Source organism: Triplophysa rosa, linkage group LG15, assembly GCF_024868665.1.
Source record: "Triplophysa rosa linkage group LG15, Trosa_1v2, whole genome shotgun sequence".
Lineage (NCBI taxonomy): Eukaryota > Metazoa > Chordata > Actinopteri > Cypriniformes > Nemacheilidae > Triplophysa > Triplophysa rosa.
Window position 1 is genome coordinate 12954188 of NC_079904.1, and position 22528 is coordinate 12976715.

The 22528-nt window shown below is 39.0% G+C and overlaps 1 protein-coding gene across 1 annotated transcript in view; it reads right to left on the reverse strand.

Moving 5' to 3' along the window:
- The window catches only part of scfd2 (sec1 family domain containing 2), a 119802-nt gene that overhangs the window by 7614 nt on the left and 89660 nt on the right, over nucleotides 1-22528 (reverse strand). Inside the window, exon 6 of the mRNA XM_057352151.1 lies at nucleotides 8158-8303. Within this exon, the coding sequence (XP_057208134.1) occupies nucleotides 8158-8303 (146 nt within the window). The remainder of the gene's footprint in view (nucleotides 1-8157; nucleotides 8304-22528) is intronic.

Below are 22528 nucleotides of genomic sequence, written 5' to 3' on the forward strand. Positions count from 1 at the left end.
AGAAAGCAAATTATTCAAGAGAATGGCAATTGGTACATGATTATAGCTGTGAGGATTATAGGATATGAGTGGAGTAACAATAAGACAAAAAAGTGTAACAGTCAGAGCATATAAGCGTGTTTTTAAGTGACATTCTATTCTATTCTATTCTATTCTATTCTATCATGACAATCCATGAATTTTTGGTGAACAATTTTATTTTCAAAGAAGATAACCATAATGGGATGATAACAAAACCAAAACACAATATCGTGGACTACCCAAAACACACACACAAAAAAATTCTCTTGTCATGTCTTTTCCCTTGTTATAGTGCTTTTGTAATATTTTTGTTTGTTGTGTAGCGAGTGAGTGTGGAGGCAGACAAAAGCAGGTTTAAAAGTGAGGGTCGTTCAGAGCACTAATTATCCGCAGCAGATACAGCAATAGCGGGGGCCCGTGAAAATGAAGACCCCGTAATGTGATGATGCACACTTTCCTGTCAATGTAAAGCGGGGCCACTCTAATCGGCCTCTACTGTTTAACTTCACAGATATGGCACTAAAACAGTGCTATTGTTGAGTTTAACAGATCCAGGTTTAACAGCTATTTACTCTGTTTGGGTGTTTGTTTGTGTGCTACAAAAATGGAGCAGATAAATGTGAAGTAGTTCTGTAGTGTTGTGTTTGAGTATATGTGGGTGCGCGAGTGTACTTGAAGGTATAGTTCACCCAAATATGAAAATTCTGTCATCATACTCTCACCCTCAGATTGTTCCAAACCTGTATACATTTCTTTGTTCTGCTAAACACAAAGAAAGATATTTGGAAGAATGTCAGTAACCGAGCAGACTCCTATAGTATTTATTTTCCTTACTATTGCAGTAAATGGGGGACGAGATCTGCTCGGTTACTGACATTCTTCCAAGTATCTTCCTTCGTGTTTAGCAGAACAAAGAAATGTAAACAGGTTTGGAACAATCTGAGGGTAAATGATGACAGAATTTTCATTTTTGGGTGAACCATCACTTTAAAAGGGAATAGAAAAAGTAGCAATTTGAAGAATATGTTTTTATACAAGGTATTAGTAATACAAGGTTGAGGAATAAAATGAAATGCCTTAGCATGACCTGACCTGCACAACCTTACACACCCAGACACAGGTTTCCAGTAAACACAGACACACACCCACACACCTGTCAAGATTGTGTTTGTTTCACAAATCTTCCTCTTTTTCTTGAAACCAGTGCCTGGGGATACAGATTTTATACCTGCCCATGATCACGTGTGCCAGACTCACCCACATTAATGTGTTTAATAGAATACAATGTGACGCCTTGTAGGTGTAAATCAGGTCTTGAATCAGATGTGACTCTCCCCACCCGACTCACACGTGCGTACCTGTAGAGAAAAAACTTCTATACGAAGGAATGACTGATAAATGTCTCTACCAATTCTGCTCTTACCATAAACGAGTGATGAAATCCTGTTCTTTAGCCCCAAGCCCCTCCCACTACAGATATGACCATATAAGGGCAGATACGGAGGAAAGCACTTTGTTTACAACAGAAGCATCTAAATGATTCATTAAATCACATCTGGCCTTTAAACTCCTCATCAGGGAGCAAAAACAACTCAAAATCAACATCACACTATTAAACAACACCAGGGACTTTTCATAGCACGCCCATACGTATACTAAACCAGTCTCAATTTCCCGAATGGAAAACACCCACATTAAGAATAACACTGAATATGGACATTTTTAGTCATCTAAATGAGTTATTAGAGAACTCGGCACCACCGATATATCGCAAACGCTAAACAAATTAATTACATTGATGGCAAAAACAAAATAATTATGTGCTTTCCCAGGTCACCCTGACACACCTGTAACATGTGTGTCAACACTTGAGCTATGAAGATGAGGTACTGAGGGGGAGATGAGCAACAAAATATTGAGTCAGGCGCTGATATATACAAGCTAAATCTACACAAACCAAAAACATACAAAGCAAAACACGCAATACTTCATGACATCACTACATGAAATTATCTCTGGATATTGTCATTTATTTGAAGTCAGGGAACCAGAAATTCTTTTTTAAAGCACATTTAAAGGTCCAGTGTTTATTTTTTTTGGAGTATCTATGGACAGAAATGCAATATAATAAACATAACTTTGTCTTTAGAGGTATATAAAGACCGTACACAATGAAGCATTATGTTTTTATTACCTTAGAACGAGCTTTTTCTATCTACATACACCGCTGGTCCCCTTACATTGAATTCGCCATGTTGTTTCTACAGTAGCCCTAAACCAGGGGTGGGCAAACTTTTTACCTCGAGGGCCACATCAAGTTTTCGAATCCTTGTTAAGGGATATTATTATAACGCATATTATTCGCACATTAAATTAAATCTTTTTTTATTTATTCCAAACTGAAATTTGATAACTACTGTAGTGTTTGTACGTGAAATCCTTCTACCCTGTGTTTTATAAATACTTTATATTGGAAAAAAATGGCAAAGCATTTGCACACTGTCATAAGACACATTATTATAATAATTTACAATATACATAATTTTTTATTATTGACATTTTCAAATATTCCTCTAATTCATGGGGTGTGCAATTAATCCCAATGGGCCACATGATAAATGGGACTGTAGTGGAGGGCTGAACCAAAAGGGTAAACTTAATTCTGCTCAATGCTTAATTTATGGCTTTTAAAATGCAATAAATATCTAAACTGATCTAATTCTTTTATATTTAAAAAAGAAAAACCACCATCACTAATACTTTTCTGCACCTCTACCCTTTGTGCATATCACTGGTTATACATGTACTAAGATGAAATCAGATGTGTAATATACATGTCTAAAAAAATAAAACATTGTAATATTACAATACGAGTTAAACATTTGGCATTGCAAACCGCTCTCAATTTAATTTATATCCATTGTGAGCAACATTTACAATTATTCTGATTCTCGAATCTGATTGGTTGAGAGCTACGCCATATTCACCAGTATCACTACGGGAACTATATGAAGAGTTTGGTTCCGTTTAAAAAAAAAAAAAAAAATCATGTTTTTTATTATGTTATCATGTTTTTCTTGTATTTTGTTGCGTTAGTTAGTTGTATTTTTTGAGTAAGTGTGGCTTGAAATCAAAAAGCAACTGCACTTTGATATGAATTGGAAGGCACAATAAAAATACATGATTTTAGATCATTTTTAAACAGAGTTATCTCATTTTCGAACCAAACTCTTATATATCTATGACGGGAACCATTTCACAGTCTGTGTCACTCCGCCGTTTAGCTGAGTCGGATTTATAAGAGGTGAAATTAATAGCAGTCTCTCTTAGAGCATTTCTCAGCAATAGTGACCGAATGCAGAACAGCAGAATCCTACGTCACAGCCGTATCTCTTTCTCAGCGCTCAGGACGCAAGTATCTTGAGATGCGCTTTTGATAACAGAAATTCCCACCTCAGCGTGAGGCGCTTCAAAAGACACGATACGCGATCGCAGCGTTTAAAAACGCCCGTCTAGCTAGTGCAATAGCGCACGTCTCCCTCTCTTTTCATTTTTACTCTAGTAAAATGTAGTTTGTCCACCTCTGCCCTAAACGGACAAACTGCTCTACAGAGCGCGTTTCATAAATATGTCGTCATCTTCGGCAAAGAAGCTCAAACGTCTCGACATTTAGTCCTGTGTCAGCCACTGTAGTGAAAGGGGGGTGGAGTGAGCCGTTGGTTGCAATTCACAACCTCACCCCTAGATGCCGCTAAATTTCATACACTGGACCTTTAATATTTAATATATAAAGTGGGTTAAACATTAAATTTGCTGCACAGCTGACCCCAAATATTCTCTGTTTATTGCCAAATCGGTTATGTAGTATTGTGCTCTCAACTGGCTCCAAAACTGTTTGAGCAGAGAGAAAAATGACTTGCTACCAACTATCTGTTATTTAGATTCATCTTTAAGTAAGACTGATTCATCAAATCCTTCTCTCAATTTATCAAGCAAACAATGCATCGTTTCAGTAGTATCCCAAAAATAACATGCATCCATTGCTTGGATAAATTTAGCTTATTGATGTAGAAAACCGTTAGATCAGACCTCTAAAAATACTAAATGTCATATGAAAGATTATTCAAGCCAGTAGGTTAAAAAAAGAAGCACATTGAGAAACCTTGCTGTTCTCGAGTGACTCATGTATTTTCATGGAGTGCACTGATGATATGATGCGTTAGAGAAATAGATTGTGGTAATAGAGAGACGAGGGTCCTGTTGCTCAGCTCAAATGTACAATTCTGGATGAGTCCTCAATAGTTCAGTAATACAGATGAAGCAAAAAATAAAAATACAGCGAGTGGCATCTAATTTTTAGTGATTAGAGCTGGATACATTACCAATAGTATTTTACATTTTTAGCCTAATTTTGTGCAATTTTTTAAAACCTAAATTGATCAAAAACCATAACATTTTAATTCAAATATTACTTCTGGTTTAATTCTTACACCGGAAAGCTCAAGTTGAGCGCATTGCATTGTGGGATACTATACCAAGCAGAGTATGCTCTGTATGCACATCTATTGTATGCGTACAGGCAGTTTGCAACACTTTAAATTCATAAAATGGCAATGTGAGATACTATACAAACTACAGGCCTATTCAAACTGCCTGTGTGTGTTTCAGAAATGATAAGTAGATTCAAAAAAGAAAACAAAAACCCAAACACACACAAACACAATGTGCGTAAATAAGATATGATGACAGAATACATTAGCAAGGAACATTCTTGGACTATGTGTCTCGCCAAAGTCACGCAATGTACCAAACCCTGACCATACTCATCTGTTTAACATCCAACACGTCAGGCACAGAGAGGGGGTACGTGTGTTTTTGCGTAAATATTCCCATTTAGACGTCTGAGCTTTGGTGTTGACGTGTTTTTGTGAGTAAAAGTGTTAAAGCTGTTAGTTAAAGTTAAAGTGTGCATCTCTGTACATGTGTTTGTAACTTGATCTCTCTATAGCTGATGTGTGTCAAACACACAATGACCACCAATGAAGAGACACAGCATGAAATGTTTAAAAAATGTGCCTTTGTAAACCTTTAAAAATGCTTAAAGGGACAGTTCACCCTAAAATAAAAATGATCTCAATATTTATTTACCCTCATGTAATTCAAAAACTTTAGACTCTTTCTTCTTTGGAACACAAAAGAAAAATAATCTGAAAAAAGTCTCGGTGGTTTTGTGTCCATAGAATGGGGTCAATGTTGTTTGGTGATCAGTGTTCTTTAAAATATCTTCTTTTGTGTTCTGCAGAAGTAAGAAAGCCATAACGGTTTGATAGGAGAGTGAGTAAATTATGAAAGATTTTTCATTTTTTTAGTGAACTTAAAGGGAGACAAATCTTCAAAACCCTTAAGTGAAAAGGTAAAAACAGTTAGAACTTTTTGTTGCATGCCGTCCCCAATGAGACAATCAAATAACCAAATGTGTTACTTCTTTATTACTACCTTTAATGTAATGACGTTCAAAAGTCTTAATAACACTAACACCGTGTCTACACCGGATGCGGTACGGTGCGATGCGACACGATGAAAGACAATAGAACGCATTAGAACCCATCATAATTTTACATTTTGTCCACACTCGATGCGGCGCACCAGTCACGTCCGGTGTAGACACGGTGTAAGGGAGAGATATTATTTCCCCAATTCAGAGATTTTTCTTTTTTTCATCTTTTAATCTGTTACCAAACTACAGTCTATGAATCAGATATGAGGAGATATGATGGAATAAGAACAGTGAGTGACTATTCAGGACAAAGAGTGGGAATGGCAACAGTGGTCAAACTCAAATGTATCCCCATGAGAACAGCAAGGGTCCTGTTTCCATGGAAAAATATAATGCGAAACAACACACTAAAATGCCCACTAAAACAGTCTGTACAGTGCCAGGACCAGAAGGCCAGTCAAAACCAGTTGAGCCTTCAATTGCATTTTGACCCTTTGCTATTCATAGCTAACAGAATAACATTGCAACACAAAGTGATGTCATTTACAAAAACCAAAGACATGCATACACACAAAGATTTGAGGGGTGACCAAAAGTTTTGACATTTCTCTACCAGCACTCACATTTTTTCCTGTGCCCCATTCAGTAAACGTTTTTCCAGCGTCAACATAGCATTTTCCACTGTCAGTTGAACATTTTTATCACTCATTGCGGTTCAAAGCCTTTAAAGGGTCGAATATCTAAAGAAGCAATCAGAGGCCCACAGCTGCCAAACAGTTTTTCTTCCCAACAGCGTTTCTCCACAGACTTCATTCTAACACACCAGAGATGATTTTGTTGATGACAACTATGATATAAAATTTATGTAACGTTATGTAACTATTTTGTTTCATACAACATAGCAAAACAAAGGTTGGTTTTTGAAGGTTTGGTTGCGCAAAAGCTCGGTAAGGAACCATTCAAAGACATGAGCTTGGAAACACAATAGCCAATCAGAGGTCTTTCATAATCTGTTCAACACCGCTCAAAACGATAGCGGGAAATGCAAGTATCGTCACATTTAGTACCGACTGGTACCGAAGTTTGACAACACTACAAGAGGGTGAGTAAATTATGACAGAATTTTTGTTTTGGGGGAACTACACTATGCCATAGAAGAACCATATTCAGGCTCTTTAAAGAACCATCTCTTTCTTACTTTTTATAATCTGAAGAACCTTATTTTTGCCACAAGAACCTTTTGTGAAACAGAAAGGTTCTTCAGATGTTAAAGGTTCTTTTTGGAACCAAAAAGTTCTTCTATGGCATCGAAGAACCTTTTGAAGCACCTTTTTTTTAAGAGTGTATCACTTTAAGACATCCTACCATGTTTAAATCTATTCTGCAAAATCCTGCATGCTTTCCATCACAATCAGAAAAATGTAAATGGTGCTCCGACTATCAGACTTGTTATTTTGAGAACATTGACCTTATTCTGGTAAAACATGTAAAACAACTTACTGTAAAAAACTGACTGAAACAGAAGAGCACATGACCAAACGAAGCACATGTCTGAATGTCACCAACACGGCCTTTGAGAAAAAGTAGAAGCAACACGCATGTAAAAAGACATTACAGCGTTGCATAATCCTCTTTTACCCTCAGCACACGGAACACTCTGAGAGGTACAAGAGAGGTTCAGTTCTCTCCTACAAAACTGAGTTAAAAGGCCGTGACGCACAAGGGCTTTCAGTAGTGGAAGACAATCACAGACAGTCTGTTGCATTAATGCACAGAGTTAAAAGCCTGACAGGACAGACAATCATTATATTATCTGTATGAATCACAGATACTGTGTGCTTTGTGTTCAGATACAACCAGGTTTACCCTTGACGGGTGAACCGAAAACATCTACTCGATACATCTACTAGTCTCCATCTCTTAGAGAACCTGCACTTGTCATCACTAATACATGAAGCCACATTGTGTTCTTTCTTCCTCATACTTGTGCTCAGGGGCTTAATGTGAAAAATATTCCACAAATGTCTCGTCACATGGAGTTACGGGAACAAGAAAACTTCCCGGCATCCTAGATAGACCTTTGATGGTAACTTTTTCCACTGAGGTAAAAGTTGCTAGCAGGCGTGCGAGTCGCGACAGATGTTTTCTTTCGTACATGGCGTGTCAAGACTTTGACTTTGTTGATCATTATTGCAATTTTTCCTCACATTTGGTGCCCTGGATTTAAATACTGTATAATAATAATTCGTTACATATATATAGCGCTTTTCTGGACACTCAAAGCGCTTTTACATGGAAGGGGGGATCTCCTCAACCACCACCAATGTGCAGCATCCACCTGGATGATGCGACGGCAGCCATATTGCGCCAGAACGCCCACCACACACCAGCTTATAGGTGGAGAGGAGACAGAGTTATGAAGCCAATTTGGACATATGGGGATGATTAGGAGGCCATGATGTATAGAGGCGAATGGGTGAATTTGGCCAAGGTTTGAGACACAGAATGATATTAGATATGTTTTTTAGAAGGTTGCTTCTGCTTTTATCTCGGAGGCAGGTCAGATGTTAACATGTGGTGTTGCGTGTTTGTGAAACATAAATTACATGTTCTATAAATGTCACTCAGGGGTCACTGACCTGATGTACTCCGTCACTGGGGGTGTACACCGAGCTGAACTGCTTCAGGTGGTCTCGGGCGTGACTGATTCCCCTCAGCATCTCAAACACGTTCTCCAAGGCAGAGTGAGCTCGTTCCATTGTCAGGTCATTAGGGCTGGAGACACCTGGGCACATAGATACAGAAGAGAACGTTAGGAGGGAATTTACCGAAGAGTTCTGCAACTTTTATATGTCGTGTCACAGTGCAGACCGGCAGATTTTTTGGTAGGCAGGTGAAACATGTCATTTCCTTTAGAAATAAATGATTCTAGCTGATTCCGTTGGTCTCGCTCCCTACTTTTTTCCAGAGAAATAGTAATAAGACAACGAACCACTGTGACTGTTGGTCAAATCTACTAGTCTGGATAAAGATCCAAATCCTGTACATGGTGTTCTGTGTGAATTCTGTATGTATTTATGAATGGATACATTTTAGTTTCAGGCTTTATTATTGGGCAGATAAACACTGTCAGGGGGATTTGCGCGAGACAGGAAAGGTGACTGTAGCTCTGTACATCACATTAATAATTGTGATTCCACATTGATGCATTCTACGAGTCGAGACTACTGTGGATGTGGCCTTTATTCAATCAGGCAATCCTTTGTCTAAAGATTTACCCCAAAATTTGGATGTTTGTTGGAATTCTTTCCTTTTCTTATAGACTGATTCAGCGGCAACAACAAACGTTATATGGCCCAATCTTAACTTCCGGTAGACCACCGCAAGGAATCAATAACCGTTGAGTAGTTTTAATGTAATTTAATACAATTAATATCCAAATAAAATATTCATATAAATGGTTATATAATAACCAAACACAAACCAGAAGTTAACTTTGGCCAGGCATGTGCGTCCGATGAAACAGTCTATATTCAATGACCAACAAACAGTTTTGGGAACTCATTGAGAATTCAGAAGTCTCACGAGACGACACACACAAGGCGTATTGTTTTTCTCACATGCAGGGAAACAGAATTCATCTATGTTTGTATGTGGGTGTTTGTAGGATGTAGTAGGCACTGTACGTTAGACTGAATTGTGTTGCTGAAGAAAAGCCGGAGGACAAAAGCTCTTTTCATTGGGTAAAACAGCTCCTGGACTAATCTAACTTTAATGTGCACTAAACTCAAGTTGAAGAGAGTGTGAATTATGCAAGGACTTATGCAAAGAGGCAATGCAATGAATTATGCAAAGAGGGTTTACTTTTTAAAAGAAATTTCCACTTTTCAGGGTGCAAAGTGATGAGGTTCATCTTAACGCGAACGTTAAGGGGCCCTAGCAGAATTAGCTAAAAGTAAATGATCTAAAAGACAAATCACAAAAAAAATGTTTGGTGATGTTTATGTGATATGTAAATCGATATAAAAGTGTCTGTGACAGCACCATGCTGTTACTAGGGTCACCTCAGGCAAACACTTATCATTTTTCTTTATTAGCATCTGTTTACCTACAAGGAAAAAACACCATCGCACTTACTAACTAATCTAGATTCAAATGTTTCTGAAACATCTGAAACTTGTTAAAATGTATGCGTGCATGCAAAACCCCACCTGAATGCCCCCGTAATGCATACCTTGGTTGGGGAAAAAAGACATGGAAACACGTCGAGTGGGAAAGAGAGAAAGCGCAAGCAAAGGTGTTAGACAAAAACAAACTTTGTTGTCATTCCAATACCGCCGATAGTGCTGAAAGAAAATAAAGATGGATGGAAAGACCTGGGTGGGTGAGCGACATGGGTGGGTGAGGCTAGCACATGATCTTGTGCCTGCTGTGGAATGCAAGAGCTGAGTAATAAGAGAGAGAGATGCCCATGCATCATCCATTTCTAAACAAACTCGCACCTGAGGAATAAGAGATTCAGCTCTGCCAATCAAACACCTACAGTCTGGCCAAAGCCCCAGTCCTGTGAGTGGTACACTTGAGTAACACTGAGAGGAAAGACCTTCCAGTGGATGCATCAGCATAGAGGATTAGTAATGACAGATCAACATTTTAGTGTTATGTATTAGGGATCTGTATTAGTAGTGGAAGAGAGAACATAATGTGCTACAGGGTACTTGCACACTCCGGTGTGGTGATGTGGCAGCCAAAAACAGAATGAATGTACAGCCAATAATAACCAGCATGAGCCTGACAAATAGAAGTGATAAAAGTAAGAAAGTATGTGACACTGAAAGCTAAAGTATATACAGACTTAAAGGAGCGATGAATTAAGACATCAGTTTTAACCCGTGCTTTTGTTATATAAGGGGGAATTATAAGCAAACATGCTGTAAGAGTCAGAACTGAAAACGCCCTTGTTACTGAAATTACAACTGTTATTGACACCAGGCCCAGCGAACGCCAGGTCCTGGAATGCACCTATCTATGATAGGTGGATCACCGCCTCCACAGAAGAATATCAACGACTACTTCTCTAGCCCCGCCCACTGGTTCGCGCATGACAGTACTGAAGTAACACAAGTTGTGCGGAACCAGATAGAGCGAGCAAGCAATAAACATGCTGTTAAAGGTCGCAAAATATTGTGCAGTCAGTGCCTGGTTGTGGAAGAACACAGTCTCTGCATAACCTTCCTTCGGATTCCGACATTAGTAATGTGTTGGTGCGCTCATATATAATTTTTCAAGGTTTTATCCACCGTTTGCAAATAATGGAGGCTGTTTTGAAGTGTTTTGGTATTATTTCGGGTGCTGGGTCATATCCATAAGTTACCGGGAGTCTCCCATTTGTTTATTTATCATGGAAACTTTCGTAACATTTGAGACCCATGATCGCGGTGATCTTCTGTCCGGTTCTCAATCACGGGTCTCAAATGTTGACAGATACAGATATCATTAAACACCATACAACTATAGGCTATACAAACTATACGCAAAGCCTTGCCATCACATCCTGGAAATAAGTCAGTAAATTTGAGTAAAATCACAGGCTTCATTTATCCCGTGGGAATGCACCACATGAAATACTGATGTGGGGAGGTAATTTATAAATCACACGAGGTTCCCAGATAATACTAATCCCGTGCGAATAGGGCGAATGTGTAACCTAACATTACGTCTCTAACCAAATTCACAGAAGGCTCCAACTAAGTTTACTACGCAAACTGCTTTCCAATCATAGCATTGGGCATTTACTTCCAACTCTTTAATGCGGCACGCCCGTTAAAACCGAGCATTTGTCGAGCCGGCCTCAAAACCCGGGTAGAAAATAGCCTATTACTCATTGATTTTGATTTTTTTTAAAGTAAAAACCACGCGAACATCATAAGTAGACCTCATACAGCAGTATAAAACAATAAACAAGCCCAGTTCATCACATCTTTAATACAGACTCCCAGAGTTTTGACATACCAGGGTGTTCCTATAGATCACTTGGTGATCATCACGATAGCAGCGTAAAGGGTGTTGGTTGGATCCCCAGGGCAGACACATAGTGATAAAAGTCACTTCGGATAAAAGTGTCTGCCAAATGCATATATGTTAAGGTGGGAATTATGTTAATGGGAAGAACTACGTAAGAAAACTCTGGATATCTTGCATCCAGGTCTCATTCTGTAGGACACCGAGTCTCCAGGAGCAGAACTGAAAATCCCTGGTTCAATATGATCCATGCGCTATGTTCCATATCTTCTAAAGCTGTGTAACAGTTTTGTGTGCAGAACAGACTGAAATATTTGTTGTTATTCTTGTTCATAAAAAGAATACCCATTAAAAAACTAGGGAGAGGAAGATATCTTATATACTGTACTAGTGCGATCTCACACTTTTTGACCTTCAAGACCCCCCATTTTTCACAACAATATTTGAAGGCCCCCCACCAACAATGTAAACCCAGTAAAGTATTCAAGAGCTTGGCATAAGTAGAAAGAAATACATTTGTTTTAAAAAGAACTAAACACAATGCTATATATAGATTTTTAGATGTTTTAGCTTATTCGAAATCATCTTGAGGCCCCCTTGGAAGTTTGTTGAGCCCGCCAAGTGGGCAACAGTCATCTGATTGAAAAAAATGCTATGTTACTATTAAAGTGAAAGTTCACCCAAAAATTAAAATTCATTTTCTGTCATGTCATCATTTACTCACCCTTTTGTCATTTCAAACCTCTATGACTTGCTTTCTTCTGCAGAACACAGAAGAAGATATTTTGTATATTGTTGGTAACCAAACAAAAGCGGTACCCATACACTTCTATTGCATTGACACAAAACCAGTGCATGTCAATGGGGAACCGTTGTTCGGTTAACAACATTTTTCAAAATATCTTCTTTTGTGTTCTCCAGAAAAACGAAAGTTATACAAGTTCGAAATGACAAGACGATGAGTAAATGATGACAGAATTTTCATTTTTGTTTGAACTATGCCTTTAAGAATCTTTAGGGCTTTTCACACTTGTTAACCCCAGGTTGTTATTAGCCCCAGGTAAACAGGATTCAGAATTCGGTTTCAAGTTTCACACTGCTTATAATTCACCAGGGGTTGAGAGATAACTCCGGGTATTCATAACCTGATGTTTCACACTGTACATCACTAAACCCTGGGTTAACATTCTTATTTGTATATCTGTGGTGTCAACAGTCATGATTGGATAAATACTGCAGGGTCAAACTGACTGAATAAAAATAGTGTGTGGTCCCTTTAAATAATCGAATACCTCGTTGTTCCACATCCGGGGAAAATGACGCCCCACAAATCCTTTTTGGCTGTTTTAAGCCCCCTAAGACGTTACTTACTCAAACAAATTTAAAACTAAAAATATTATTTACACAGCGCATGGAGTTTCTGTGACTGTGCAAAGCTTGTGAAATGACATAAGTGCTGTTCAGTTTTTTATTGGGTGTCCGTTGCCAAGCGTCTGGTCGTATCATTCTACCCCCGCTTAGTTTCACACTGCACACGTTAGCACCGCAATGTGGGGTTGCAAAACCCTGCAAAAGCGGTGCTAACCCTAACAAACATTACACACTTGTAATTTTCAAAATTACAAGTGTGAAATGTTTGTTTCCCCGGGTTGAAAAGCAGGGTTTAGATTAAAGATAACCCGGGGTTAAGTGTACATTTACATTTACATTTTGCTTTTATCCAAAGCGACTTACAGATGAGGGAAACAATGGAAGCAATTGCAACAACATAAGGACAACAAAAAGCATAAGTGCAATAAAAGAAAACTTGTCTCATATAGCCTACCACAGTATACAGAGCTAAGTTTTTGTTTGTTTGTTGAAAGAGTAGAAAAGAGATAGAAGTCAGAACTGATCAGTCAGGTGTTGACGGAAGAGATGTGTTTCAGACGATTCTTAAAGATGGCTACAGAATCTGCTGATCTTGTAGCAGCAGGCATATCATTCCATAAATGTGGAACCGATCCCGAGAAGGTACGTGAGAGAGATTTTTTTACCTTTTTGGGATGGCACCACAAGACGTTGTTCGTTTGCAGAGCGTAGGGATCTGGCGGGTATATAAGTCTGCATTAGCGAGTGAAGATAAGGGGGTGCCAAATCAGTGGTTGTCTTGTAGGCCAGGAGCAGAGTCTTGAGTTTGATTCGAGCGACTATAGGGAGCCTGTCATGGCTCTGCTTCCTTAGTCATGTTTTTCTTGGTCCTGTAGCAGAGCCATGGCAAAGTCTTTGGTTATGTGTGGAGAGAAACATATTATTGTCCGTTTGACAATAATATACGTTCTCTCCAGTGTCTTGTCATTGGCCCCATTCCTCTCATTTCCTCGTTATCTTTCCCTGAGTGTTTAATGTCCCACACCTGCCCCATGTCGTTATCCCTCGTTTGTCTTCCCTATATATATACCCTCTTGTTTCTTTGTCCTGTGCTCTTGTATTGCGTGTACTACGTTGTGTATGGTTTATGTGCCTTGTCCAGTGTTCCTGTTCTCAGCCTTGTCCTTGTTCCGTGAGTCTTGTGGTCTACCCTGTTGTGTTTTGATTTAAGACGTTTTGTCGTGTTCTTGAGTTTAGTTTAGTTTATTTGTCTTGTTTTTGTTTTGCCCCCTCGTGGGAAGTCTTTTGTTTTGTATTTTTAGTTATTATTAAAGTTTGTGTTAACCCCTTACCCGCTGTCTGCATTTGGGTCCTCTGTCCTTTGTCTCTGTGTCTCACCCTGAGAACCGTGACAGAGCCAATGTAACTTAATGAAGAGAGGAGTGACATGCGCTCTCTTCGGTTCATTGAAGACCACTCTTGCCGCTGCATTCTGGATCATGTGTAGAGGTTTTGTTGTGCAAGCAGGAAGTCCAGCCAGTAGCGCATTGCAGTAGTCCAGTCTGGACAGAACAAGAGCCTGGACTAGGACTTGCGTAGCATGCTCGGATAGGAAAGGTCTAATTTTCCTAATATTGTAGAGGATGAATCTACAGGACCGGGTGGTGCTGGCAACCTGATCAGTGAAGTTAAGCTGATCGTCGATCACCACTCCCAGGTTTCTGGCCGTTCTGGAAGATGTGATGGTTGATGAGCCCAGTTGAATGGAGAAGTTGTGATGAATCTTTGTGTCGGCCGGGATTACAAGCAGTTCTGTTTTAGAAAGGTTCAGCTGCAGGTGATGGTCATTCATCCAGAGCAAAATGTCGGCTAGGCATGCTGAAATGCGTGCAGAAACAGTCGGATCGTCAGGCTGAAATGACAGGTGGAGTTGTGTATCATCCGCATAGCAGTGATAGGAAAAGCCATGTTTCCGAATGACAGATCCTAGTGATGTCATGTATATAGAAAATAGCAACGGACCAAGCACTGAGCCCTGAGGCACCCCTGTGTTGAGATGTTGGGACTCAGAGACCTCTCCTCTCCAGGATACTCTAAATGACCTACCTGTGAGGTAAGACCTGAACAATTGTAGCACCACTCCGGAGAGGGTGCCAGCTGTTTGAATTTCCAGTCGTTGGGGATAAGTAGACCGGTTCCTCTACCCCTCCCTGATATGCGTGGGCTGTGGGAGAAAGTGTAGTTATTTGAGAGAGCAGCCGGTGTGGCAGTGTCCTCTGGCTTGATCCAGGTTTCAGTGAGTGCTAAAATAGAAAGACCAGAATGATTAGCAATAGCTGTGATGAAATCTGCTTTGTTTAGAGTGCAGTGTGAAAAGCCCTTCAAAGTCCTTTTGAAATTGAGCCTCTATGTCTGGAGAGTCTCAGTCATAACTATGACTTGACCTCTGCATGGCCTTATATCATACAGCTACTGTTCTCATGAATGTATACACAACGGTTATGCAACGCTTCTCAGTACATTGCGAGACTACTGCCTAACTATTATTTTAGGCTTATGAGATTGTAGGCTTCATGAACGGGTTACTGCGTATAGCCATGCAGAACGTTTACTGTAAATATGCCATCCTGTGTTTGGTACAGCAGGACATATACATGCAGAACTTATCCAATCTACCTCTGGATGGATGGAAGCGCTTCTTAAAGAGGCAAAATGAAATACTGCTGTGTGAACAATCTGTGCCTGCAGAGATGTATGCATGTTTTTGCAGTTATATAACCCAGTACACGAATACCTTTTGGGGAAAAACCCAACACAAACAGCCCTCCATGTGTTTGTGTAAAGCCATAATCTGAATTTGGTATAAATATTTATTAGGAAAAGTATGTTAATTCTGTCAAGATCTAAAACCAGCGCACTATTTTATTCAAACCACCCAGAGGAGTTTTTTTACCGAGTCCTGAGAGACAGAGAAAACCTCTAACTGCAACAAGTGGTTTTAAGATCTCTGTTACATGGTTCTAGAAATTCCGATATCATAATAAAAGTAGAGAGGGCATGACTAAGCCTCTCTCTCAACTCGCTCTCTCAGGGCATTATCTGTGTGTTATGACCATCAGCCTAAATATTACAGCTTTCATATTTAGCCTGCTGAGTGTTTGTTTAGGTTTGCTTGTTTTCTTTTGCGAATGTCATGCTATTTAGACTCTTCTGTCTCTGCTCCTTTCTCTTGCTCTGTTGCTCCTGACAGCTCAGCGGGAGATAAGGATGGAGGGATGCAGGCAGATTCGGATGTGAATGTTTGAAAGGTTCTGTAAATATAACATGCTTGAGGAAAATCTAGGCATCTTGGGGAGACAAACAAGTAGTTGCCAAAAAATATGTGGTTTTGTGAATGTTAACTTTATGTACAAAACATTTACTAACAGAATGTGTTTATATTTATATATATACTGTATACTATTAAAATATGTACATATTTTTTCTCCAAGGTACATACAGTATACAGGTACATCTAAAAAAATTAGAATATATATCTGAAGTTATATAACATTTCTTGTGTTTCTGTTATTGTTCTGAATGACACAAACCAGTGCTGTCTGAAATGCAAATGCTTGTTTTTATTTAGTTTTTTTTTAATGATTCTTTGAATCGATTCCCAAAGCATTCACGGTCCTCTGACTGTAAAGGAGAACTTTATTTGCGAGCAAAACTGTAATGAAATAATGAAACCTTGCTTCCCGCCAGCTCACTGAAACAAACCATCTGCACAAATGTATTTGATAAACCACGTCAAATCTGTGAAACAAAAAGAAACCCAACTACTTCACTTGAAAAAAAAAAGAAAAAATTGCATACTTCAAGGAAAAATATATTTAGACTATATCTCCATAAAATTCATATGTACCTGTAATGTGCCCAAGTAGAAAAAATCAGGAGTTCTGCAGTAGACAGCAGGGTATGTGTGTGTGTGTTTATATATAGCCACAGACGGTCGTTTGAGCATGTGCCAAAGGAAACAGCGTGCCGGGCGATTGGGTGTTGGCTGCGGTTTAGATGGTAATGGTGATCACAACACCAAATTCTGAGACATAGCCAGGTGCTGGTGTGAGAACAGACGGGAAACACACACGTGTGCATATCTCCCCCATTCTCCTCTCACGCAAGCCCTTGCCTTTAAAATAAAAACATAAAGTGCGTGATTTGTAATAGTCCGTTTTGTCTGTGCTTTGATCTATGACCAGAGGAAGAACAGATGCTTAACTTAACAAACACAGACAAATACCGTAGTCTTTCACGTGCCTGCCTTAACCGACCAACAGAGCATTTGACCTTCAGAAAGGAACAAAGGAGAAGATGAGAAAGATGCATAATTCCAGGACAGCAAAGAATAATCAAATGATGATTTTGTATACATACAGTACTCATTTCATGCTATTTGCTGTCATTTTATAATCTGTGCTGGAGGAAATAATATGGAGGAAATACAGAACAAAAGACCAGCACGTACATTTCTGCACCCCACAGGCACAAAAAAATCCCATTAAAGTCCGTTAAATCAGACTAGTCATTTTGTGCGCAGCACTCCTGAAAATAGTTCTGAACTTCCGGCTGAGCGGAATGTAAACACCTCAGTGTAGATCCTCACTTTCTCCTCACAGAGGCACACAAGCGTTTAGTCTCAAGTCTCTCTGAGGAGAATTTAATGGTTTGTTACTTTTAATAGCATTGCTTTATATAGATATGATGATAGAAAAAATCAATTTCAGCAAAGGTAGGGAAGAAGAGGAATGTGTGTGTGTTTATGCGTTTCCATAAGTCCATAAATGAAAAGAGTTGTCTTTGACACGGGAGTAAGAATATGTTAATCTGCTATGGAATTCAGGCTCAGAACTAGAAGCTGCACGCTTCAATGGAATTCAAACAGCACTGCTGAAATGGAGAGGAAGTGTTCAGCATACAGTATTAATGACAGTATGCTGGGTTTAGTACGATATTAATGTAGCCTACATTATTAAATTATTTGATGATGTAAAACTGGGAATTAAACCACAAGTCTCAGTCGCTACAATATTTATACTGTACCGTGTCATTCACATGCCATCCCATGCCTTCCAACCATCCCATGGTATTACCCTATACCTTCAGTAGTAGGTTACATACATTTCATATAATCCACAAGTTGTTGAAACGTCAAGTTACGGTAATGAATGATAATACTTTTGTTCCTAATCAAATGCTAATGGAAAAGCCTGGCTCAAACAACTGTTCAAATGACAAAAAATGCCACACATTCCCGTTCCAATGCTAAAGCTGACTCTTACTTGTACCCCTCTCAGTGCAACATTCCTGCAGGTCTAATCTTTAACAGAGAATTATATAACTCAGTAATACTGTTCAGATACACACGCAGCCATTGCAGAAAAATGTGTTTATAAAAGAGGAAATGGAAGAAAAAAGTGTATCTCTCAGTGTGTGACAAAGGATCAAGACTTCTCGCCAAAAATCAGCACGTGCATTTTCAACCAGTCCTCTCATCTCCTGTGCTGAGAAAACACTCCAAACATCATCAGATGGAACACCCAATTGCAAGATGCCCACAATAACACCATCTACATTCCGTAAGGTTGGCACGAACCTTTCCTTACATTATACAACCACATCTGTCAGTAGCTTCACGAGTCTTCAACACCTCCAAATAATCAACAGTGTTGCTGGCTCCTGTTCGACATTCCAGAAGTGGCAAACGATATTCCGACATTCCATACTTTTCACCTCACCACCACCCTGGGTCCTGTAACGCAGGTTAAGGATAGTTTTTCCATATTTTCTCGATGGGGGAGATAAATCAGTGGGTAAGCAGGACTGAACCTCAGGACTTGGAGACTGAGAGAAGATTACGAAAATTAGATTTGATTTTTTAGAGTCATTTCACAGGTTATACTGTATGTGTTAAAGCTCCAGGTAATTTTTTTGGAGTATCTTTTGAAAGAAGTGCAATATAATATGCAAAAGTATGTCTTCAGAGGTATATAAAGACCTTAAATAATGAAGTGTTATGTTTTTATTACCTTTCTATCTACATACACCGCGGGTCCCCTTGCATGGAATTCGCTAGTGTTGTTTCTACAGTAGCCCTAAATGGACAAACTGCTCTACAGAGCGCGTTTCCTAAGAAGTGAAAATGTGATGACATCTTAGTCCTGTGAGAGCCACTGTAGTGCTTCGAAATTAAGGGTGGAGGGGTGCAGCGAGCCGTTGGTTGCAATTCACAACCTCACCTCTAGATGGCATTAATTTCATACACTGGACCTTAAAGGGCACAGCAAACATACAATATATGATAAAAATATATTTTTTAACATGTATGAACGATTATATAAATGTAAATTATAGTAATTAGTTTTACCATTGTGTAATGTTGGAATGTTCAGGCATGTTGGATTAGCATTTTTGCACTTATGTTGAAGGAAAATTTGCAGACTTCTGTGACCTAAAGTAAAACATGGTAAAATGTGTTTATAGTAGTACGTTGATACAAGCACACTGCTTTCTGAGTAAAAGTTCTTTATATTAAAGATCGGGCATCATGCTATGCTGGCTTCTCGTTGTTAACATGGTCAACTTGTTAAAAACGGGTTGGACGTATGACGTAGTATTTCTGTACTTGATACACTCCACCAGCACTCCAACTTGTTTGGGAATTTTTTTATAATTCTGGATTGTGTCGTCACAGGGATCCTATTCCTTTTATTGGCCATTCTCCCAGAAAAACACGGCAAGGCTTAAGAAAGAGCCCGCCCACGAGCCAACCGATGAGCGAGACCCGCTTACCATCAAGATTATCCGCGCTGCGTCAAGATGGGCTGCGCTGCAGCTCGTTACTTTTGCCATACTGAAGTTTAGGTGTGTCTGTTTGTTCACGGCATTTCAGTGATGGATGTTATATAAACGGTGGATAAAACGCTGGATTTGGAGATCGTTTGAAACTGATAGATGGCGTGGTCCCAGTGCTAAAAGATGTCTGACATGAACTGCACGCGGTATGTTAAACTAAGTCATACGTCTGTGTTTTGTTGGCAATCGGTGTGTATATGCATAATGTACAAAACACGAAGGGATTAATGTGATGATGTGTTGCTTGCTCGTGCTGTAGTTCCATCCCACTCTCCCCACCAGTCCCACACCTCTAGCAGCTCGTGTTTTTCCGGAAATAATCGTACAGCTGTATCTCTCTTTTATACATTTGAGCAAACTAAATACTCTTCGAAGATACGACATATGCAATACTATTGTATAGGCACTCAAGATTAATATGAGATTGGCAAGAAACTGCCTGTGATACGCGATCTTTAAAAAAACAATAATGTCCATTTAAATGTTAAGGCGGGGTCACACTTGACTTTTCGTTCCATTGACTTCCATTCATATGCATGCGAATGTGTCAGACCGGAAACGCAAGCCCTTTCGAAGATATTTCGCTGGGTAGCAAAGTTCAAGTTTGGTGAACTCTGACCTGTGAATTCACGTCACGTGAGTGCGTGAGACCAATAGAAGATCAAAACGTCACAGCGCAAATTGTTTAATATGATTTCTTGCCTGTTATATACAGGATGAACGGAGCGTCCCGTGCGCATCTCGCGCCCACATGTGCTTTCATAGCAACACAGCGTGCACAGCACTGCTGCCTGTTTACATACAGTACAATGCGAGTTTGTATTATGTCATTTTTTTCTGTTCTCTTTCTGTAGCGCGAGTCATAGACCGATTCAGTGTATGTTGCTGTGAGAAGAGAAGGTTCACACAGTTCAGGAGAGAGTGATTGACAGCGTGATGCGATCTATCGTTTCCACCCAACAATAGAATATATACAGTTTTAGGTATGACATGATGTGTTTATTGAGCTTTAGTTCATTTAACTTTTCTTTACTACAACCTTTTGAAGTCGAATCTCACTATTATATTTTATATTTACAAAACTACTGTAGGTATATTTTAGGAGCTGTTTGATTTGGGGTAAGTTTAACTTTTTGATAATATTTGTTTTTCTGAGGGTCTAGACTACATGCAGCTACTATCACTTGACGCAAAAAACAGCGGTGGTTGGCGTTATGGATATACCGTCATTTTTATTGTTATCGCAACAAATACCAGGAATTATCGTGATAGAGTTTTAGGGCCATATCGCCCATCCCTAGTAGCATGTACTTGTTTTTTCTATGGAGGCTCTGAATATGTGGTCAGAAGGAAGTGTTTTGACATCACCTGACTTCTTGAACCTTGACTTGTAACAGTTCTGATTAATCTATCTGTAGCCAACGATTATTGTATACTAAATAACTAATACACTGTAGTCTAGCAATTGCTGACCTACCCACATCAAACAATTATGAATAAGGTGTGGACGGACCCAATAATAATGATGTAAAACTGGACCATCAAAATTCTTTACATCCTCTGCCAGTTCATAATCATCTCAATTGTCGTCAATGCGTTCAGCTCCAAGAGACTGCGGCTGCCCCATCTGTCCAATCATCCGATTGCCTAAATGGAAAATGAATCACAGGCTGCTTGGCATTCATGCGTAATGTTCGCTGAAACTCTGCTGACCTTATCTGGTCAGTCAAGACCATACAGCTCGATATTACAGCTCAGATCACAACCACAGCCATGAACTAAACACAAGCCAGATCTCTCAAGGCCTTCTTTCAAGGAGTGACTTTTCAAAATATCTTATTTTGTGTTCTGCAGAAGAAAGAAAGTCATACTGGTTTGAAATGATAAGAGGGTGAGTAAATGATGACAGAATTTTCATTTTATAGGTGAACTACTCCTTTCAGACCACAACCACAACAGACAAGACCAAGAATATGAAACGTACGCACTAGTTCTAGTTGGACTTTTTAATTTCCATTTTAATAAAATTCATAAATTGAGAAAAATACAATAAAGTATATATGAACATGACATAAAATAAAAATGACAAATACTAATAAAAAAATATAAATAATATTAAAATAATATAATATTGAAAAAAAATTGACTGAAATTGTGCTACTAACCATATTATAAAGTGACTACATAGAAACTAAAGATCCACAACAATAGACCTGTGTGCTGCAGTTTCATATTTCATATGCGTGAGCCCTTTAAATTAAAATAGATTTTGATTGGTTGTCAATGTTTTATCATTCATCATCTGAAAAAAATATAAAAGTCATCCTATCAATATCATTCTTCTTCATTGTAATAGTTGTAAATAGTTGTATAATAACACTCTAAACAATTTCTAAAACTTTATAGTTATCATTATAGTTATTATTATTGGTGTAAACGGCCTTATGTCTTTAGATCAAAGGGTTTAAAGATCAGAAAAGCGTACATTCAGTGTGTTTTGTGTCATGATTCGGGGTGAGAGACACGGAGATACAAGAACAGAGGACCCAAGTGCAGACAGGAGGTAAGGGGTTAACAAGACTTTAATAATAATAAAACATGGACAAAACAAAAACCCACGATGGGGTAAAATAACCAAGATATAAACAGGAACACGGACTAACTAAACTAGACAGGACTAAAAAATAACATTTACCATATAACTACAAAAGACTAGACTACACTGACAAGACATGAACTCAC